This window comes from Myodes glareolus, chromosome 1, assembly GCF_982192425.1.
Source record: "Myodes glareolus chromosome 1, mMyoGla1.1, whole genome shotgun sequence".
In the NCBI taxonomy this organism is placed as follows: domain Eukaryota; kingdom Metazoa; phylum Chordata; class Mammalia; order Rodentia; family Cricetidae; genus Myodes; species Myodes glareolus.
In genome coordinates this window covers 72763551-72783457 of record NC_142026.1, presented here as the reverse complement: position 1 = coordinate 72783457, position 19907 = coordinate 72763551, and the positions used below count along the sequence as shown (strand labels likewise).

Sequence of the window (19907 nt, the reverse complement as noted above, 5' to 3'; positions counted from 1 at the left end):
GCCCAGGTTATAAACCTGGGAATCTGTACCCATTACCACTCTAGCTAAAAAAGAATGGCCCTTGTCACACTTACCAAGTCCAAAAAGAGCAGCTCCAAGGACCATGGCAGTGTCTCATGCCAGATCTTCACAGAAACAGAACACAGAAATGGTGACACAGTCCACACTGTGGGACACACCCATGGGAGAGAGCAGGCTAAAGGCCAGGATGATGACAACCAGTACAAAAGAGGAAGAGGATGTTCTCACACAAGACCTGTCTCCAACATCCTACCCCACAGCTCTAATCTGGGAAACTGTTCCTCTATGCACTTACTATTCTGGCTTTAAATTCTCAAAGACAGAATTTAAAGGGCTAAGGGTAATGCTGTTCTCTGGTATCCCCATATCTGATGTAGGAGACTTATGGCCAATGCTTCAGAGAACACAGTGAGATGCAGCCAGAAATCATTGAGCACAAATTCATAATCTACAGAACAGTTAGACTCTTCTTGGTGGGACACTAAATTTGACAACATAGATGGGAGGGGATGCTGGGGACCAATGCTTCTGTAGTATGTGGATGCTCTCAGTAAATTTCCCTAATTATCAAACTGCGTAACCAAGAACCTACAAATGACCGACAATACAAAAAATTATTTAAAAGAAGGTTATAGAATAAACACAGAGTTCTCAGAAGAAGAAATCCAAGCAGCTAACATCATTGGTTGCTTTCTTACTCTTTTGCTCTTTGGGGGCTCACCACCCAGCTTCCAAATACATTTCAAGGAGGTTTATTCTTTTTTATGAATACCCAGTCTTATCTTGGCTTCTTTCTATTCAGCTTTTCTTTTTTATTATTTTATTTAAATAACTTTATTTATTTTATATACCACCCAGAGTTTCCCCTCCCTCCCTTCCTCCCAGTGTCTCCCACTTCCTGTCTACCTCCTCCTCTTCCAATCCTCCTGTCTTCATTCAGAAAGGGACAGGCCTTCCATGGGCTTGAACAAAGCATGGAATGTCAAGTTGAGGCAGGACCAAGATCCTCCCCTTATGTCATGGTGGGGCCAGGCAATCCAGCATGGGAAAAGGGTTCCAAAAAGCCAGTTAAGTGCCAGGGACAGGTCCTGGTCTCACTCCTAAGAGCTTTACAAACAGACCAAACTACACAACTGTGACAAACATGCAGAGAGCTTACATCGGTCCCATGCAGGCTTCCTAACTGTTGATCCAGAGTCCATGAGCTCTCATGAGCTCAGGTCCACTGTCTCTGCGGATTCCCCTGTCATGACACCCCTGGTTCATACAATCCCTCCTCCCTTTCTTCGGCAAGATTCCCTGAGCTCAATCCAATGCTTGACTGTTGATCTCTGCATCTGCTTCCATCAGTTACTGGATAGAGTATCCCTGATGACAGTATTACATCCCTGATGTAATATAATTACAGGAAATGGCCAGTTAAGGTACCCTCTCCACTGTTTAGCCAGCTTTTCTTAACTTACATTATCCTGTCTGTCTTTTGCCTCTGGACTTTTACCTTTCTCTATGTTGGTATACCTTGTCTTTCCTTCTTCTAAGAATAGCTGGATGTCTGGCCCCTTCTTCTTGCTCTTCAATTTTCCTTTCTCTCTTATTCTCCTTCTATTTGTTCTCTGTCTGCCAGCCCCATGTATCCTTTCCCCTGCCTTGCTAATGGCTATTTAGCTCTTTATTAGCCCCATCAAGTGTTTTAGTCAAGCAAAGTAAGACAGTTTCAGTGAGTTATGAGTTACTGATTAAAAAACGACAGAGAACTTACTTGGTTGGCACCTAGAGCTACTCCTCAGGGTCCTCCATGGTCGCTGAAGGTCATATTTGCCTTTTGCTGTTTAGCACAGGGCCTGCCAGGCTCCAGAAGCTGTGAGCTAAGAAATCTGTAGGAAGAACTTGACCTGAGCAGTTAGGTTGTCAATTCCAGCTATTCTGTCCACGTCTGGAGATCTTCAGTTTAGATGAAAGGCAGTTTTTCCCAGTGGTCAGCACTTGACAGTTGAAGTGAATTATGGATGGGTGTTGTTTTGTGCCCATTCATCTTCTGTCTTCTTTGGAGGGAATAGAGTGCTGCTTCTAGGAGCCAGCCTGTCTCTTTTTGTTATGAAAAGGTTTTTAATAATTAAATATTTAAATGCCATATCCCCCAGATCTCTGAGGAGTTGAGGGCTGTTTATCAGGTGTAACAACAGAATAGAATCTGCCTGGAAAGCTGGGTCTGAGCTTGACTCTACTGGCTGTTAACTTAGCAGGTAAGATTTACACTCATAAAAAGACAGAAAGAAGAAAAAACTGCTTGCAACAGGAGGTTAATGGCAGAACTGACAGTAGTAGAGAACATCTTAATATATTTTAAATGAGGGTTGGATTAAATATAAAGTATTTTTGTAAGAGACTTAAAGGTACATACCAATTTAAAACATGAAACTTCTTGGTTTTGTAGTCTGAAATGAGATGCAATTATAAATGTTATAAATGGACAATTATAACATTTACAATAAACATAGGTGCATTTAAGTTACCTGTATGAACACACACAGAGAGTGAACAGGAATTGGGTGAAGTGAATGCTCTTGGTGGGTCCTACCAAAGGCATGCCACTGCATAAAACATACATGCAACAGAATCAACAAGAGGAATTTAGAGAGAAAAACATAAGTGAATTGGGGGACATAAGTAAAGCAGGGTATACTTCAGTAAAGATGGCAGGACTTGGTAACCTGGCCTAGCTCTCAGTTAAGAGTTGGTGAAGTCACGTGACCTCAGCCAAGGTGGTGGCAAAGTCACCTCACCTCATTCAAAATGGCAGCAGTTACATGTTGTATGGAAAAGCCAGAATTTTTGAGCTGCAGGGATTTTAAGTTTAATAATAAGAGAGACCTAGAGGCCTGACATACCCTGTGGCTGAGCCACCAGGCCACAAGCTGCAGAGGGGAGCAAAAGACTGGAGTTGAAAACAGCTGTGTCTTGAATCAGACCAATCTTGTTGGCAGCAGTAGAGGTGGCAGGAACAGTTTGAGGAAACTCCTTCCATTTTCCTGTGCACTGACAGTAGTTAGAAAGCTCCCATAAAAATGGAGCTGGCAGAACATCAGAGAAGTGACAATAGAAGCTGAAGAAGGAGGGCATTAAGGCCTGGGGTTTTAGGGCCTCTAAAATGCATCCATCTCTGGAGGAATGGACATGGATGGCTTGCTACCCACAGCTGAAACCGTGAAAACAGAAACACCACAAGGCCTATAACAGGACGTCTTCCCCTATAGGCGGGGTGTAAAGCAGTGTGAACACCGCAGGACCCATAGGAGAGCATCCTCTGCCCCCGGGGTGGGTGTTACATCCTGACTGGATTTGGTCAGAAGGCAGAGAGGCCAGAGGTTGCTCTGAGCACCCTTTCACAGCGGGGGGGGGGGAGGTAAGAAAAAGAAAAAAAAGAGAAAGAAAAATCTGAGGGACTCTGGACCCCCAATTGAATCAGTGTGTGCAGTGCTAGCACGGGTCAGTCCTGTCATGATTTGCACTAAGAAGAGCAATCCAGAGTTGAATGTCAGCAAAGGGCTCAACTGTCCATAGTTGGGGGTTACCTCCCTGTTTCTAGGGACATCAGAGTTTGACCAGACACTCATTAATCAATTCCTCGGGTTCAAAGAAATGGTTAAGCTGACCAGAAAGGGGGGGGACTCACCAATTGAAGCTGGTGGTGTGCATAGAAATCATGCTGCAGAAATCATGTTCAGGCATATGGAAAACGTGGCTGTTGTGGAAAAAAAAAACCCAGTTCTGGATCCTGACCCCAGGAATGGGGAGAGGGGTGGGAGAACCATCCGAGTCCTGGAACCAATGTACTGAATTAAATAAAATGTTACAGATCCCCAAGTGGCTGCAGCAGCAGAAACGCTGCAGGTCCCCAAGCGGCGGTACTTGGCATTGTGTTCTGAGAGCAGCCAGTCCCAGACATGGACTGTGCACGAGACCACACCACAGGTCTCCAAAGGAGGCTGGTCCTGGGCAGGGAACCACAAGGAGGGTGAGAGACAGACAGATAGGCACACCAGGTGGAGTGAGGTTGGACTTTTATTTAGTAGGTTGTGGAAGGGAAGGGGAGAAGAAAGAAGAGCAGAGAAAGAGAAAGCGGGGGTGAAAGGAGAGACAGAAGCTGCCTCTATGAGAGGGAGATGGAAAAGGAAGGGACTCAGGCCTCAGCAGATGGGGGAGGGAGTGGGCATGGCTTGTCTCTTAAAGAGATAGAACAGATCATTACATAACCCCAGCTCAGAAAAACAAGCATGGTATGTACTCACTCATAAGTGGATATTGCAGGGCAGTGGTGGTGCACACCTTTAATCCCAGCACTTGGGAGGCAGAAGCAGGATTATCTCTGAGTTTGAGGCCAGCCTGGTCTAAAAAGTTAGTTCCAGAACAAGGAAGGCTACACAAAGAAATCCTATCTCAAAAAAAAAATTAATATTAGGCGTAAAGTAAAGAATAAGCTGGCTGCAATCTACAGCCTCAGGGAACCTAGGAAACAAAGAGGGACAAATGGATTCCCCTGGGGAGGGGAAATAGAAAAGATCTTCTGGGTAAATTGGGGGAATGAGGAATGAGAGCAGTGGGTATGGGGAGGATGGGAACATGAGGGATTGGGGTGATCTAATTGAGGGTGAGACGGGGGGGAGTAATGAAAGAGATGTCTTGATGTGGGAGGGGCATTTCAAGGTTAGGGAGACACCTGATGCCAGGGAAACTCCCAGGAATCCACAAGGATGACTCCCCCCAATGTGCCTAGCAATAATGGAGAGGGTGCCTGAACTGGGCATCTCCTCTAGTTAGACTGGTGACTAGCCTAATTGTCATCAGTAAGCTTTTATCTAGTAACTGATGGAATCAGATGCAGAAATCCATTGTCAAGAATTGGGCCCAACTCCTAGAGTTTTATTGAAGAGAGTGAGGATTGTACCAGCCAGAGGGCTCAAGGTCAAGACAGAGTAACCCACACAGATGGCTGATCTGAGCTCATGGAGTACAGGAACTCTAGACCACCAGCTAGGAAGCCAGCATGGGACCAACCTATGCCCTCTATATGTGTGACAGTTGTGTAGATTAGCCTGTTTGTGGGGCTCCTACCAGTGGGACCAAGACATGTCCCTGGAGCTTCAGCTGGCTTTTAGGAATCTATTCCCCATGCTGAGCTGCCTTTCCCAGTCTTGATGCAGGGGGAAGAGCTTGATCCTGCCTCAAATCGATGTGCCATGCTTTGCTGACACCAATGGGAGGCCTGCCTTTTTATGAATGGAGACTGAAGAGGAGTGTATGGGTGTGTAGGAGGAGGTGGGGAGGACAAAAGGAGGGTGATGTGGGATTTCCCTCTGTATGCAGTGAATACCATTGTTTAATAAAGAAACTGCATTGGCCTGTGATAGGGTAGAGTATCAGTGGGGAAAAGTAAACTCAATGCTGGGAGAAAGAAGGCAGAGCCAGTGAGACGCCATGCAGCTGACAGAGGGGAAAGATGTGAGATGCCAGATGGAACTTTGTCAGTAGGCTACCAGCCTCGTGGTAAAATATAAAATAATGAAAATGGGTTATTCAAAATGTAAAAGCTAGCTAACAATGTTTAAGTAACTGCCCAAGCAGTGATATAAATGATATGGTTTCTGTGTGATTATTTCAGTTCTGGGCAGTCAGGAACAAACAAGTAGTCTCCGTACAACAGGAGAGAGGGAGGGGAGACTTAGGTTGGGAAGTAAAATAAATTAATAAAATTAGTTAATAATTGTTTTATAAGGAGTCTACAGTTTAATACGTTTTCAACCTTCAAAGCCTGAACAAAATCCACAAAGGCATAAGAACTCCCTAGCACACAGAGAGGAGCATTGATGGTGAAGGGAAAGATGCTGGGGAGCGATGATCACAGTGTTGAGTCGCAGCAGTGATGGCCAGATGCACAAAAGCAGCTGTGATGGCCATAGCACAAAAGCAGCTGTGATAACCATGTGCACAAAAGCAGCTGTGATGGCCATGTGCACAAATGCCAAGTCAAGGGAATGAAGCATGCGGGTTTGAATAAGGATGGTTCCCATAGGCTCGTAGGTTTGAAAGCTTGGTTACTGGGGAGGGGCACTATCTGAAAGGATAAGGAACTATGGAGTAGGCTTTGAGGTTTCAAAAGCCTATGCCAAGTCAAGAATCTCCCTCTCTGCATATGGAGGATGTTGTAGTTCTCAGCTACTGCCCCACTGTCTCTCTGTGTACCGCCACACTTCTATGCCATGATGACAATGGACTAAACCTCTGAGACTGTAATTAAGCACCAATTAAATATTTCCCTTCAAAAGAGTACCTTTGGTCATGGGGTATTTTCACAGCAATAGACTAATGACTAAGACAGATATTCATACTCAATGGGATTTTACTCAGCTGTAAAGAAAACTGCAATTTACACGTAGGCAGAAGGAGGTAGAAATCATTATACTGAATGAATTAATCCAGACCCAAAAAGACAAATGTTGCATGTCCCCACTTATATGTGTATCTTAGTGTGGTGTATTTACGTGTTTTGGTTTGTTTAATTTGAAGTACCTGCTGAATAATCCAGAAAAGTAGAAAGGGACATTCAGTAGGGTGAAGAAAGACAATCCTAAGGGAGGCTGCACAGCACAACACAGATGAAGGTAAAGGGAAATACAGAAAATGGGGAGGGGGAGTTAATCACGAAGAGGAGTGGGAACATAGGGTAGAAAGAGAGTAGGGAGATGTTAGCTTTAAAAAAGATGTTTGAGCCAGGCAGTGGTGGCACATGCCTTTAATCCCAGCACTCAAGAGAGAGAGGTAGGTGGATCTCTGTGAGCTCAAAGCCAACCTGGTCTACAAGATCTAACTCCAGGAGAGGCTCCAAAGCTACAGAGAAACTCTGACTCAAAAAATAAAAAGGATATTTGAAAAAGCCACATAGACGGGAGAGGCAGAGAAGGGAGCAGAGAAAAATGTAGAGCTCAATAAAAATCAATTAAAAAAAGAAAAAGCAGCATAGAAATCCATAAACTTGATAAGCTTCCTAAATATTTCATGGATATATGTATATGTATATATAGATGTATATGCATATAAATGTACATATATCCATTTGAAAGTATGTAACTGTAGTTACCCTACACAGGGAATTATTCTCCTCTAGTAAGAATTATATGCAATCAAAAGTCATTGTAAGTATCTCAAAGATCTTAGGGGGAGGGAGAAAAAGAAAAGATGACAGAGTGTAAAAGCCAAGATATCAGTGCGGGCAGAAAGAAAAAGAGCTAGAGGAAAGAGAAGGTACAGGAAGGCACTAGAAAAGAGATGACTGTAAAGTCTAATGCCACAAATGTAATAAAATGCCTCAATTAAACACATTTGCTGATCAAAAGATAAATCTAAGAAAGAAAAGTGCTATGCTTGACAAGGAACTCACACTGAAGGATGGATGCTGCTCGCAGGGTCAGAGGTGAAGGAGCATAGTGACACAACAAGACAGAGAGGGGAACTCCTAGCATGAGATGGGGTAGACATGCAACATAAGCAGCTGAGTTTAAGAATCTGGCTGGGGCAAAAGACATTAAGAAAGATGACTCAAGTGAAAGAAGTAAGGCTGGGGTCATGTGGACAGTAAGTACTCTCTCTTATGGAGATGCACAGGAAATTGGGACTCACTGAGCTGCTGATCTTATATATGTCAGGAATGGGGATTTAGGTTAGTTCCTATCATAGGGCTTCTCCATAGGAGAACATCTAACACTGCAGTCAACATGGACGAAGAAGCTGCAAATGTCACTTACTACACTCATGATCAACATCTACACAAGGACCAGGTGAAGGCTTTGGCATTCCAAGTGTCTCTGGGGGTTAGCATCCAGCATGGATATACTCTTGTCAACAATGCAATTCACTCACGTTCCAAACTAGAATGTCCACAAGATAGCAGGGAACAAAGAAGAGGAAGGCAATCATATGAAGAAAAATAAGAAATGAGGGATGGGTACTACATAGATATGCCCCACAGGAAACAGAAGAGAAAAACAGGCATCTGCTACTTGGGGGATCTCTCCTACAAACACCACACAAAGAGTTTTGAAATTCCAGTCACATCACAAGATTTGTACGACATCTCCAGACATTGAATACTCAGCAGAGAGATCACAACTCCTTTTAGACTCTTTATTGCCAGCATTTTGGTGAGGTATAGGAAGGGGTAGCTAGGCATTCAGGTTAGGACTCTCTGAAGACCTCATGGGCTCTCTCTGCTGCTCCAAGCATCCAGCAATAGAGCCCCAAGACCTAACAGGATGACGATAGCCAGGATGAGCCGGATGTGATTCTCTAATCTGTAATTTGATGTAGAAGACTCTGTGGAGAAAACAAAATATTTAAATTTTTTATGTCAATCATATCAATTTATTTGTAGATGGTTTTCTCTAATGACCATTATATTTGAACTTAGAATACATGTCTACATGAATTATAGAAAGACCACTTCTGCCAAATACATAGAACTGTATGAACAGCTAAGGAGGCTTTTTGGTTGGATGAGCTCAGGGCAGTTAGATTACAAAACTCACCTATTGAGATTTCTACAATGTCAGAATCAGGCAAGGATATTTCCTCAGAGCAAAGCACTAAAAGAGATGCATGTTGAACCTGTAACCAAAATCATTACAGACTATCTAAAGAGGATTGGTGTTGATTACTAGGATACTGTTACCATGGCTTTTTGGTTCTGGTATATTCACTAGAATCTGTGGTACAGGGCTTGTTATTAACTACTAAGAACACAGACTGTATTTGCAAAGAGAAAATTCATACTTGCACTACAGTTCTTAGAGAACACAACTGTGCCCCTAGTCTCCATACCCAAATGTTACCTCCACTAAAACTCTGAAAAATACCAACTCACTGGATAAGCTAAGGATACAGAACTGAACCTTATCCATCATGGAGTCTGGATCTGCTCTCTCCCTACATGACCCTGCAAGTCCTGATTAAAATTCCTCTTGTACTGTTTGGCAAATGTCTTCGTACCTTCTCCACTACTGGGATGGCTATTCATATGCAAAACTGTGCTCTTAAAATGTGATATAAGACAAAGATTCAAGTCTTCTGGAATGAGTAAATAACATAGGCACTCTCAAATCCTCTATTACTATTAGCTAGAAAGGGGTGTGTGTGTTTCTGTGTGTTCAAGTGTGCACACACTACGGTAGGTTACACAGTCAGGAACTGGGTAATGATGTGTAATGATATCTCTTCTACAAAAGGACACACCTGCATATGCCCTAATTTCACATAATTAATAGATAACCTTCAGATTCCAGATTGCAGATGAAATGATTCCAGACAGGACAGTGGTGCACTGTGCAACATTCAATGCACAACTGAAACACAGTGGAATTGTTGCCTCCCACCTGACTGACATATCTTGAGACCTCTCTGCGTGCAGATATAAAGGACTACTGTATGGCATGAGAATCTCAATCGCTGAAGATACAATAGAAGAAATAGACTCTTCAGTCAAAGGAAACATTAAATCTAACAAAAGCTTAACCCAAAATATCCAGAAAATATGGTATACCATGAAAAAAACCAAACCTACGACTAATAGGTATAGAAGGAGAAGAACAAACTGAACTCAAAAACACAGAAAATATATTTCATAAAATCATAGAATAAAACATTTTCAACCTAAAGAAAGATATGTCTATGAAGATACAAGATCTTACAGAACACCAAATAGATTCTATCAAAGAAAAATATCCCCTCTCCATATAATAATCAATACACTAAGCATATTAATATTAAGAGCTGCAAAGAAAAAAGCCAATTAACATATAAAGGCAGACCTATCAGAATTACACCTGACTTCTCAACGGAGACAATGAAAGTCAAAAGGTCCTGGTCACGTGTTACACAGACATTAAGAGACCATGGATGTCATCCCTTAATACTATAGCCAGCAAAACGTTCAATCACCACAGAAGGACAAAACAAGGTATTCCACCACAAAACCAGATTTAACCAATAACTAGCCACTAACCCAGTCCTACAGAAGTACTGGGAAAAAAACTCCAACCCAAGGAAGTTGGCAACATAAACAAAAACACAGACAATTGATGATCTCACAGCAGAAAATTTCAAATAGGGAAAAACACAAAAATTAACATCACCAACAATAAAAACTAAATTAACAGGAGACAGTAATCAATGGTGATTAACATCCCTTGATCTAAATGGACTCAACTCACCTATAAAAGACACAGACTAACAGATTGGATACGAAAACACAACCCATACTTCAGCTTCATACAAGAAACACATCACAACCTCAAAGACAGACATCGCCTCAAAATAAAGGGTTAGGAAAAAAATTTCCAATCAAATGGATCAAAGAAATAAGCTGGGGTAGCAATCCTAGTATCTAACAAAATAGACTTCAACCTTGGGGGAGGATTGAAGGAGGGAGGGGAGAGGCAGGGAGGAAAGAAGAAAAGTAGAGCTCAATAAAAATCAATTAATTAATTAATCAATTAAAAAACAGAAAAAAGAAAAACCAAAACAGCAAATCACTTGGCTAAAAAAAAGAAGACAAAAGGCTAGTGAGATGGCTCAGTGGATAAACATACTTGCCTTGTAAGCATGAGGATCTCAGTTCAAATCTCCAATAACCACATACATACAAGCACACATAGAAACATAGTTATACATGCTTGTAACTCAATACTGGGGAGTGGAAACATCAGAATCTCAAGAGTTGAGTGGTCCAGTCAAGCACTGGGCAGAGCTCTGGGAGTCTTGCTAAAGAAAGGGAGGAGGAATTCTATGAGCCATGGGGTGGGGAGGACGTCATGATCATGGTGAGGGATCACAAAGACAAAGACAGCTAACCTGAGGGTGTGGGAGACATGGACTCTGGACCATCAGTCAGGAAGCCTGCATGGGACCAACCTAGGCCCTCTGCATGTGTGTGACAGTTATGTACCTTGGTCTCTTTGTAAGGCTCCTAGCATTGAGATCAGGACCTGTCCTGGTGCTTAGTTGGCTTTTGGAACTCTGTTCCCCATGCTGGATTACCATCCCCAGACTTGATACAGGGGGTCAGGGAGAGGAGCTTGGTCCTGCATCAATGTGATATGCCATACATTGTTCAAGCACATGGGAGGCCTGCCCTTTTCTAAATAAAAAGGGAGGAAGTGTGTGAACAAGGAGAGTGTTGGATGGAGGTGAGGAGTGTGGGGACAGGAAGAGAAAGAGAGGAGAAACTGTAGTCAGTATGTAAAATAAATGAAAAAAGTGATAATTAAAAAGAAAGAGTTCAGTAGTCAGCCAGCCTAACCAAAAGAACAAGGAACAAGTTTGGTGATAAATCCTACCTCAAAAAAATGAGGTAGAGGGTAGAGGAAGACAGCTGACACCTTGCTCTGGTTTCCGTGTATGTGTGTACCCACAGCCTCATGTACATGCACCACACACCACTCACATTTTAAAAAAGAAGAAGAGAAACACAACAGTGGGCACTACCTACAGGGAAGAAAGGAAGTGGTTGGCAGCAGAGAAGGGACAACAGAGAGGGCAGAGAGGGGAACAATGAGGCAAAGCCTAGTGCTACTTTGTGTGTAAAGATGCTTGAGTAAAATCTAGTACTTTGTGTGTCCTAATTGAAAACTCATTTTAAAAAAAAGGAAAAAGAAAATGCACTTGTGTTGGTGATATTAATTAGCAACTTGACAGGATCCACCCAGGAGACAAGCTTCTGGGCATGTCCGTGAGGGGTAGTCTGGATTCAGCTAGTCTCTGACCATACCTGCGAGAGACCATACTGATTAGACTAACTGAGGAGGGAGCACCCACCCTAAAAGTGAGATGAACCATTCCCAGGGCTTCAGTCATTGCATTAAAAAGGAGAAAGGTAGCTGAGCTGAAGCATCCATCACTCTCTGCTCCCTGCTTCCTGAATATTGATGCAATGTGACCAACTACCTTCCACCACACCTTCCCCACCATGATGAATGTACTTCAAGTAGCTCAAATTGAGCAATAAAGTAAACCGTGACTTCCTTAAGTTGTTTTTCTCACATGTTTCATTGCAACAATGGTAACTAGAACAGCAGTGTATACACAGAATGGGAATTTATTCAGACAGAAAGATGAACTAACTGATGCAATGTGTCAGAACATGGATGAGAATGCGGTCCTCATATTGAGCAAAATATTTCAGATTCAAATAACAGATGTTTTATTCCCTATGTGGAATGGAGAGAGAGAGAGACAGAGACAGAGACAGAGACAGAGAGGTGTATGTGTATACATCTGTACAGTATACATATTCATGACATAAAAGTAGGAAAGAGACCAGGTGAGGACAGAACACTAGTGGGAATGACACAGACAAAAGAGAAATAGAGGTAAATATGGTCACAGTTTAGGAAATATCTGAAGAAAATATCATTATGGAACCTATGACTTTGTGCGATGAATAGAAACCTTTCCTAAAATGCTTAATGTGAATTTTCTGTGGGATGAATAGATAAAATATTGGGTAGAAAGAAGAAAGACAATAAGGTGACTGGGTGAAAGGTGACTTTGGTGTGACAAAGATGACATAAAAAAAAGGAACTGGATTTGAAGAATGTTTTCAGGACACAAAAGATGGTTTAATGATGAACCATGTGAGAACTGACAGCAAAAGAAGATCCCTGAAGAATTACTCTTCAAAAGAAACAGTTGGACTCTCTGTCCCACAAGGACAGATGTGTGGGGGATGAGTGGATGCTTTCCAATTTGTGGCTCTGTTGAGATGTATGCTAAGTGTCTACAAAAAATAAATCTCAAATATCCCATTGGATATATAATTCTGAAGATCATAGATGATCTCGTGGCTGCAGCAGTGATATTAAACTTCATCAGCAAATACTGCACGAAAGTAGATGTCTCAGAATGATGCAGATCACAACAAGACCGCTGTATACCAGAAACTCATCATGCATCATTCCCTTCTCTATTCTACTTGGACTTTCTTCTTCCTGCCTTAACATGTCCATTTTTCCATCTTTAACCCATGCTCACTTGATGTTTTCTATCCCAAGATTCTATCTCAAGTATGTTCCCAAGTTGAACTTCCACGGCCCTGCCTACTTTATTCCCCATACCTGAAGCATGTTCAGTCTCTTAAAACCCCAAGACATCCCAAATGACCAGGAGTTCTAAGATATAAATAAATAAATCCCATCTTGGTGTGGGACAATGATCTGTATTCTGTCAATTATATTTTAAATAAATGCTGATTGGCCAGTAGCCAGGCAAGAAGTATAGGTGGGACAACCAGACAGGAATGAGAGGCAAGTCAATGAGAACAGTAAATTCTGAGAAGGAGGAAGCCCAATCCTCTGGAGTCTGTGTTCCAGACACAGAAGAAGCAAGATGTGACTGACCCGCCAAATAAGGTACTGAGCTACGTGACTAACACATATAAGAATAATGGGTTAATATAAGTTAAAAGAGTTAATAAGAAGCCTGAGCCAATGGGCCATTTAATTTATAACTAATATAGACCTTGTGTGATTTCTTTGGGACTTAACAATTGCAAGAACCAGGTAGGACAGAAACCTCAGTCAACACCCTCTGTCAAGAAATGTGAGTTTTTTCTGTTAAGGTTTCCTACATTCTGCCAGACTTTGTTAACTCCCCATGGGAGCTCTTACCAGTTGGGAGGATTAGATGGGGTGAAATGGGAGGAAAATGAGGAGAGGTAGAAGGAGGGGTAGGAGGGAGAATTGTGGTTGGAATGTAAATAATTTTTTTGATTATTTTAAAATAAGAAAAGGAAAATTAACATTCAAAAAATGTTTCCTCCATTCTCCACTGGACTGATGACTGTTCAGAGGTGGCACCATAATTACAAAGGGTGGTGGGACAGTAAGTGTAGTACTCGCTCCTTGTAGTGGGAGGAGGCTTGTTTGTTCCCAACTGCCCAGACCATGAAATAGTCACACAGAAACTGTATTATTTGCAATATTGCTTGACCAAAACCTAAGTATATTTCTGGCTTAGTGTTATATCTTAATTTAACCCATTTCTATTAATCTGCATATTACCACGAGGTTGCGGCCTACTGACAAAGTTTCTGTGGGCTCCAGCGCAGGAGTTTGTCCCCAGTGGAGGCTACATGGCTTTTTGCAACTCCACCTTCTTTTCCCCCAGCATTCAGTTTAGTTCCTCCCTCCCCCCACCTAGCTCTACTCTGCCCTATCACAAGCCAAGGCAGCTTCGTTATTCATTAACCAATAAAAGCAGCACATATACAGAAGTATTTCCCACACCAGTCCCTCGTCAAGAAAATTTGCTTATGCAAGAGATGAAGACCATTAAAAAAAGTTACATCACATATACCATTACAAATACAACAAACCAAAATACAGAGTTGTGGAGCTCAGTCACAATAGATACATCTACAAAACAACTTGTGCATTGTGAAAGAGGGGGAGGAAAGATTGTAGGACCCAGTGGACCAGGGAGTTTGTTGTGAGATTGTGTCTCCTACTAATATCAGAAGTAATACCCATAAAGTTTCACCAACATGGCAACCTAAACATGAGCTGGACAAGGACAACAGATAGACGTGCCATAGTAGATGGAGAAAGCCCATGAGGTCTCACTCTACATAGATGACTATAAAGAACCTGGAATGCTGAGAGTGGGGGAATAGTCTTCCCCAGGGAAAAGAACACAAACTGGTTATTCAATATCAAATGCTCAGCTCTAGAAACATACATATAATAACATTATACAGACTAAGCAAGTTATGCCAAAAATATATTCATGTACATGTATATATACTGATGTATATATAATTAATGTAAAAATAAGCCATGGATTAGAAAGATAGCAAGGAGGGGTACATGGGAGGGTTTAGGGAAAGGGTAAGGACAGGAGAAAATGATGTATTATAACCAAAAAGGCAAATAAAAAAAAAACAAGATGATCTCTTGAGATCTAAAAAACTGTCATCAATGGAAAAACTAGCAGATATTCTTTCAATTTTTCTGTCTCCATCGGCTAGTAATGTACTAGTCACACAAATAACTCAGAAAGAAACATTCTGAAAGATGATTCTCATCATGGACAGATGAAGATGTCTATTCCCCAGATGAATATGTCCCCAAAATAATATGACTAATTATATAATTATGCTCAGAGCCCATAACAGAAACAGAGCAATTCCGGTCAAAAGAGCAGTGCAGTGTGCAACATATGACACACAGGAGACATAAAGTAGAATAGATATATCCCATGTGAAATCCCTTGAGACCTCCTGTGTCAAACCACAGAGATAAGAAACAAAAACCAGACATACTTACGTGAGACTGAAAACTCAAGCAGATCACTAGGCAGTGACCACAAGTAGGAACTGTGTTTGTAAGAGCCAAAGCATCTGTAGGTCCTTCTGTGCCCTGGGCTCACAGGGGAGATGAGGAATGTGCTGTGGTCCTGACGTGAGCAGTTCTGGGGAAAGGAGGCATTTCCACCTCTGCAGAGGATAAAGATGTCAAAGGAAGGATGCGTGTGACAGAGGAGAGTCGCATTTCTTTCTGAGATTCCCTGAGGTCCTGAATCAGCAGTAAGGAATGGCTTCTCATTGTAAATGCCTGGAAGTGAAAAGATTCTATTAGCTGGTCGTTGTGACATGGGCCTTTAATCCCAGCACTCAGGGGGCAGAGGCAGGAAGATCTTTGTGAGTTTAAAAGCAACCTGCTTGTCCCCAGCTAAGGCTCCTAGTAATAGTGAAAAAAGGTACATAAACTGGCCGTCTACTGTAATCAGATTGGTGACTACCCTGTCATCAGAGAGCCTTCATCCAGTAACTGATGAAAGCAGATGCAGAGATCCACAGCCTATATCACTGGGTCCAACTCTGGGAGTCCTCCTGAAGAAAGGGAGGAAGTATTGTATGAGCTGGCGGGGAGTCAGGGTCATGGTGGAGGAACCCACAAAGACAGCTGACCTGAGTTCATGGGAGACCATGGACTCTGGTCCAACAGTTAGGGAGCCTGCATGGGAGCAGGCTAGGCACTCTGCATGTTGTGTAGTTGTGTCGTTTGGTCTATTTGTAAAAATCCTAACAATGATATTAGCACTTGTCCCTGACACTTAGCTGGCACTTGGGAATCTGTTCCCATGCTGGATTACCTTGCCCAGGCTTGATATAAGGGGAGGAGGGTATCCAACCTCAACTTGATGTATCAGGCTTTGTTCAAGCCCATGAGAGTCCTGCCCTTTCTGAATAGAGACAGGGGAAAGGTGTATGGGGAGGGGGATAGATGGGAGTCAGAACGGAGGTAATGGGGGGGTGGGCTGTGGTCAGTGTGTAAAAAAAATGAAAAAGTATTAATTAACTATAATAAGTTTTTAAAAATAAGGAGGGACCAGGCAAAAAATAAATAATAGAGAATGAAACAAAATAAAAACATCCTGCTCAATATTGATGGTCAAAGGAAACCAGAGTTTGAAACAGTTGAGACCCTGTTTCAAAAAAAAAATATCTTGTATTAGTGAGGGCTTTTATGGCTCCTATGAAATAACATGACCAGAAAGCAAGTTGGGGAGGAAAGGGTTTACTTGGCTTACACTTCAACATTGCTATTTATCACTGAAGGTAGTCAAGACAGGAACACTCACAGGGCAGGATGCTAGAGGCAGGAGCTGATGTAGAAGCCATGGACAGGTGCTGCTGACTGATTTGCTTCCCCTGGCTTGCTTGGCTTGTTTTCTTATAGAACTTTTCACCACCAGCCCAGTCATGGCACCACCCACCATGGGTTGGCCCTCCCCTGTTGATCACAACTTGAGAAAAAGCATTACAGCTGGATCTCATGGAGGCATTTCCTCAACTGAGGTTCCTTCCTCTCTAATTATTCTGCTTCTGTCAAGTTGTCACAAAACTAGCCAGGACAACCCTGTTATTTAAAACATGATTAAAAATAAGCCTACAGTTCAGAGTCTGATCAGAGAGAAGAAAGATGAAGAGGAAACTCATCTATTGCTAATCTATAGGGATCACAAAACATGTTTGTATTATTTTTCATGAACCAGGACCACAGAAAGGCTCTTCATAAACAGAAAGCCCCTGTCAGTTCCTGTGAACTCCATCCCTTAGGCAATATAATCACCAATCAGAAGGGAGGCTGCAATATGGTCAGGAGAGACTGAGGGTCACACACTAAAGCAGAAGGTATTCGGTTGAATCTTAGCTGGTCAAGTTCTTGCCTAATACACCTAATATACACAGTGCCCTGTGTTCTATATCTGTCAGCATATGGATGATGTCATTCTCCAGGTCAACAGTACTATGAGTACAAAAATAGAGAGATCATAAATTCAAGATTATGCTTGGTTACACAGTAAGTTCAAAGCCAAGCTGAGATATGTGAGAACTTGTCCCAAGAAAACTGAAAATTAAGTTTTCAAGAAAATCAAGTTGTCACAAAAAATGGAAATTGAAAAGGAAATGAGAAGAGGAGAGAAGAGCAAAGGGAAGAGATCACTATAATGGGGCAGAGATGCAGAGCAGGGCCTGGGATGGGGCATATGTGGTTAGTTAGGTAGGATCAGAGGCTGAGCCTAAAGGACAATGTTCTTGGGCAGTTACTCACCTGTCACCACCAGTTCCAGACTGTCACTACTTTTTGACCATTTACCTCCCCTAAAGTATTCACAGCAGTAAACCCCAGCATTGCTGTGTGTTATAGTCTGCAGACTGAATTCAAACACCTCCTGGGCTCCCTGTGGGGTACCATCAGACACAAAAACACTGGGTACAAGACGGATTAGACGCACAGTGGTCACTCCTGTAGGGATCCTGCAGAAGATGGTCACAGCACTGCCTGTGGAAACCACAGCTCCTGGAACTGCCCAGATGGAAGGCTGGAGTGGTGACCCTGGAGAGACACGGGAAAAGTGCTAATCAACCGATATCAGGACAGTCAGAGTAGCAAGGACTACAGAGTAGCTCCCACAACAATTGTAATCAAGAAAATGTCCCACAGACAAGCCCACAGGCCTTGGTGGGGACAATTCCTCAGTTGAAATTCCTTCTTGCCATATGGCTCTAGCTTATGTTCTTTGAAAGAAAGCTAAACAGAGTGAAATGTAATTGTTTTCAGAATTGAGCTTCTGTCCTAGTTCCAAAGCACTAATCGTCTTTACTGTTCCCAGACAACGCCAGAATAACCCTCATACCTTAACGCTATCAGTGGCTTCTCTGCTTGTGTCCTATCAGCTCAGGAATGAACCCTGTGAGCTGCCATTCTTATCACCAAATCATCCCATTTCTCAGGGTTATTCAACAGGAAATCTATTTAAATCACTGACTTATGTCTGACTTTGTCTCTTGTGTCCATAAAAAACCCAAACACTATTCCCACCTCCAAAGTCACACAAAGCCAGGGAGCCTCTGAAAATAAATGAATCCCATCTATGTGACACACACTAGACAGTATTTTATTCAACCCTGTCTCATGGATGATGTGCCTTAGCAAGGGCAGAATCAGTAAGCGAACAAGGCAAAGCCAAAGAGGGAAGAGACAGGAGGAAAAGGAAAACAGATTCAAAATCAAATATCTATATCCTCAGGAGGAAAAATGTGTGCAGGTGCCCCCTCCTCTGTGCCATTTATTCAATATCCTTCTGAGACACGTATCATGCAGGCATTACTGGAACACAGTTGAGAATCCTCACCCCAGAGATGGCTACAGTAGTGAGTTCTGATCATTAAGTAAGTGTGCCAGTGGCTGCCAGTGAAAAATCCCAACTCAGGATCTGCACAAGATGCTTCAAGCTCCTCCCATGCTACTCCCAGCCAACCTAGTTCTCCAGGGATAAAAGAGGGAACAGACTTACCATACTGTGCCCAGATCCTCTGCAACATTAAAAACACTGAAAATAGAGAAAAGGACTGATAAGGGAAATCTGTCCTGTTATAAACTGACCCAGAGCTCAGTTCAAAAGACCAGGTCCCAATGGACAGGCTGAACTCAAGGAAGACTCCTCTGCAGCCGCCAGACCAGGTCTTCACAGAGGAAGAGTTCTATGAGAGGAGCCCAGGTTATATAACTGGGACTCTGTATTCACTACCACAATAGGTAAAAAGAATGACCCCTGTCACACTTACCAAGTCCAGGAAGAGCAGCTCCAAGGACCATGGCAGTGTCTCATGTCATATCTTCACAGAAACAGCACACAGAACTGGTGACACCTTCCTCACTGTGGGATAGCAAAGACTGTAGCCAGTAATGCCTGTCAGGATGAGGACGCCCAGTACAAAACAGAAAGAGGATGTGCTCTTTCTCAAGACTTGCCACTGACTCTTCAATTTTACACCAAAGCTCAGGGCTAGGCAACACTTCCTCTATATACTTCCTGTACTGGCTTTATTTTTTTTAATCTTTGGTGCATTTTTATTTTTGTTGTTTTTTAATTTAAGTTTATTTTCTTTTATTGAGCTGTACATTTTTCTCTGCTCCCATCCCTGCCTCTTCCCTCACTTTTAACCCTCTCCCAAGATCCCCATGCTCCCTTTACTCAGGAGATCTTGTCCTTTACTACTTCCCATGTAGATTAGATCCATGTATGTCTCTCCTAGGGTCCTCATTGTTGTCTATGTTCTCTGGGATTTTTATTTATAGACTGGTTTTATTTGTTTTATGTTTAAAAACCACTTATGTGGTTTGATACATATGATATCATTTGATACATATGAGTACATATAATTGTCTTTCTGGGTCTGGGTTACCACACTCAATATGATGTTTTCTAGCTCCATCCATTTTCCTGCAAATTTCAAAATGTCATTATATTTTCTGCGGTGTAATACTCCATTG

The 19907-nt window shown here is 42.3% G+C and overlaps 1 protein-coding gene across 2 annotated transcripts in view; it reads right to left on the bottom strand.

Annotated features, from left to right (window-relative positions):
- The window catches only part of LOC125395534 (leukocyte immunoglobulin-like receptor subfamily A member 3), a 69666-nt gene extending 50259 nt beyond the window's left edge, over positions 1–19407 (bottom strand). Inside the window, exons 1-2 of one of the 2 annotated variants that reach the window (XM_087909657.1) lie at positions 19199–19407; positions 18928–18963 (exon numbers count right to left, since the gene is read on the bottom strand). In XM_087909657.1, the coding sequence (XP_087765783.1) occupies positions 18928–18963; positions 19199–19229 (67 nt within the window). In that variant the 5' untranslated portion in view covers positions 19230–19407. Of the gene's footprint in view, positions 1–74; positions 214–18927; positions 18964–19198 lie in introns of those variants that run through there. The other variant, XM_087909665.1, reaches the window with a different exon arrangement.
- Positions 19408–19907: the final 500 nt, after the last annotated feature.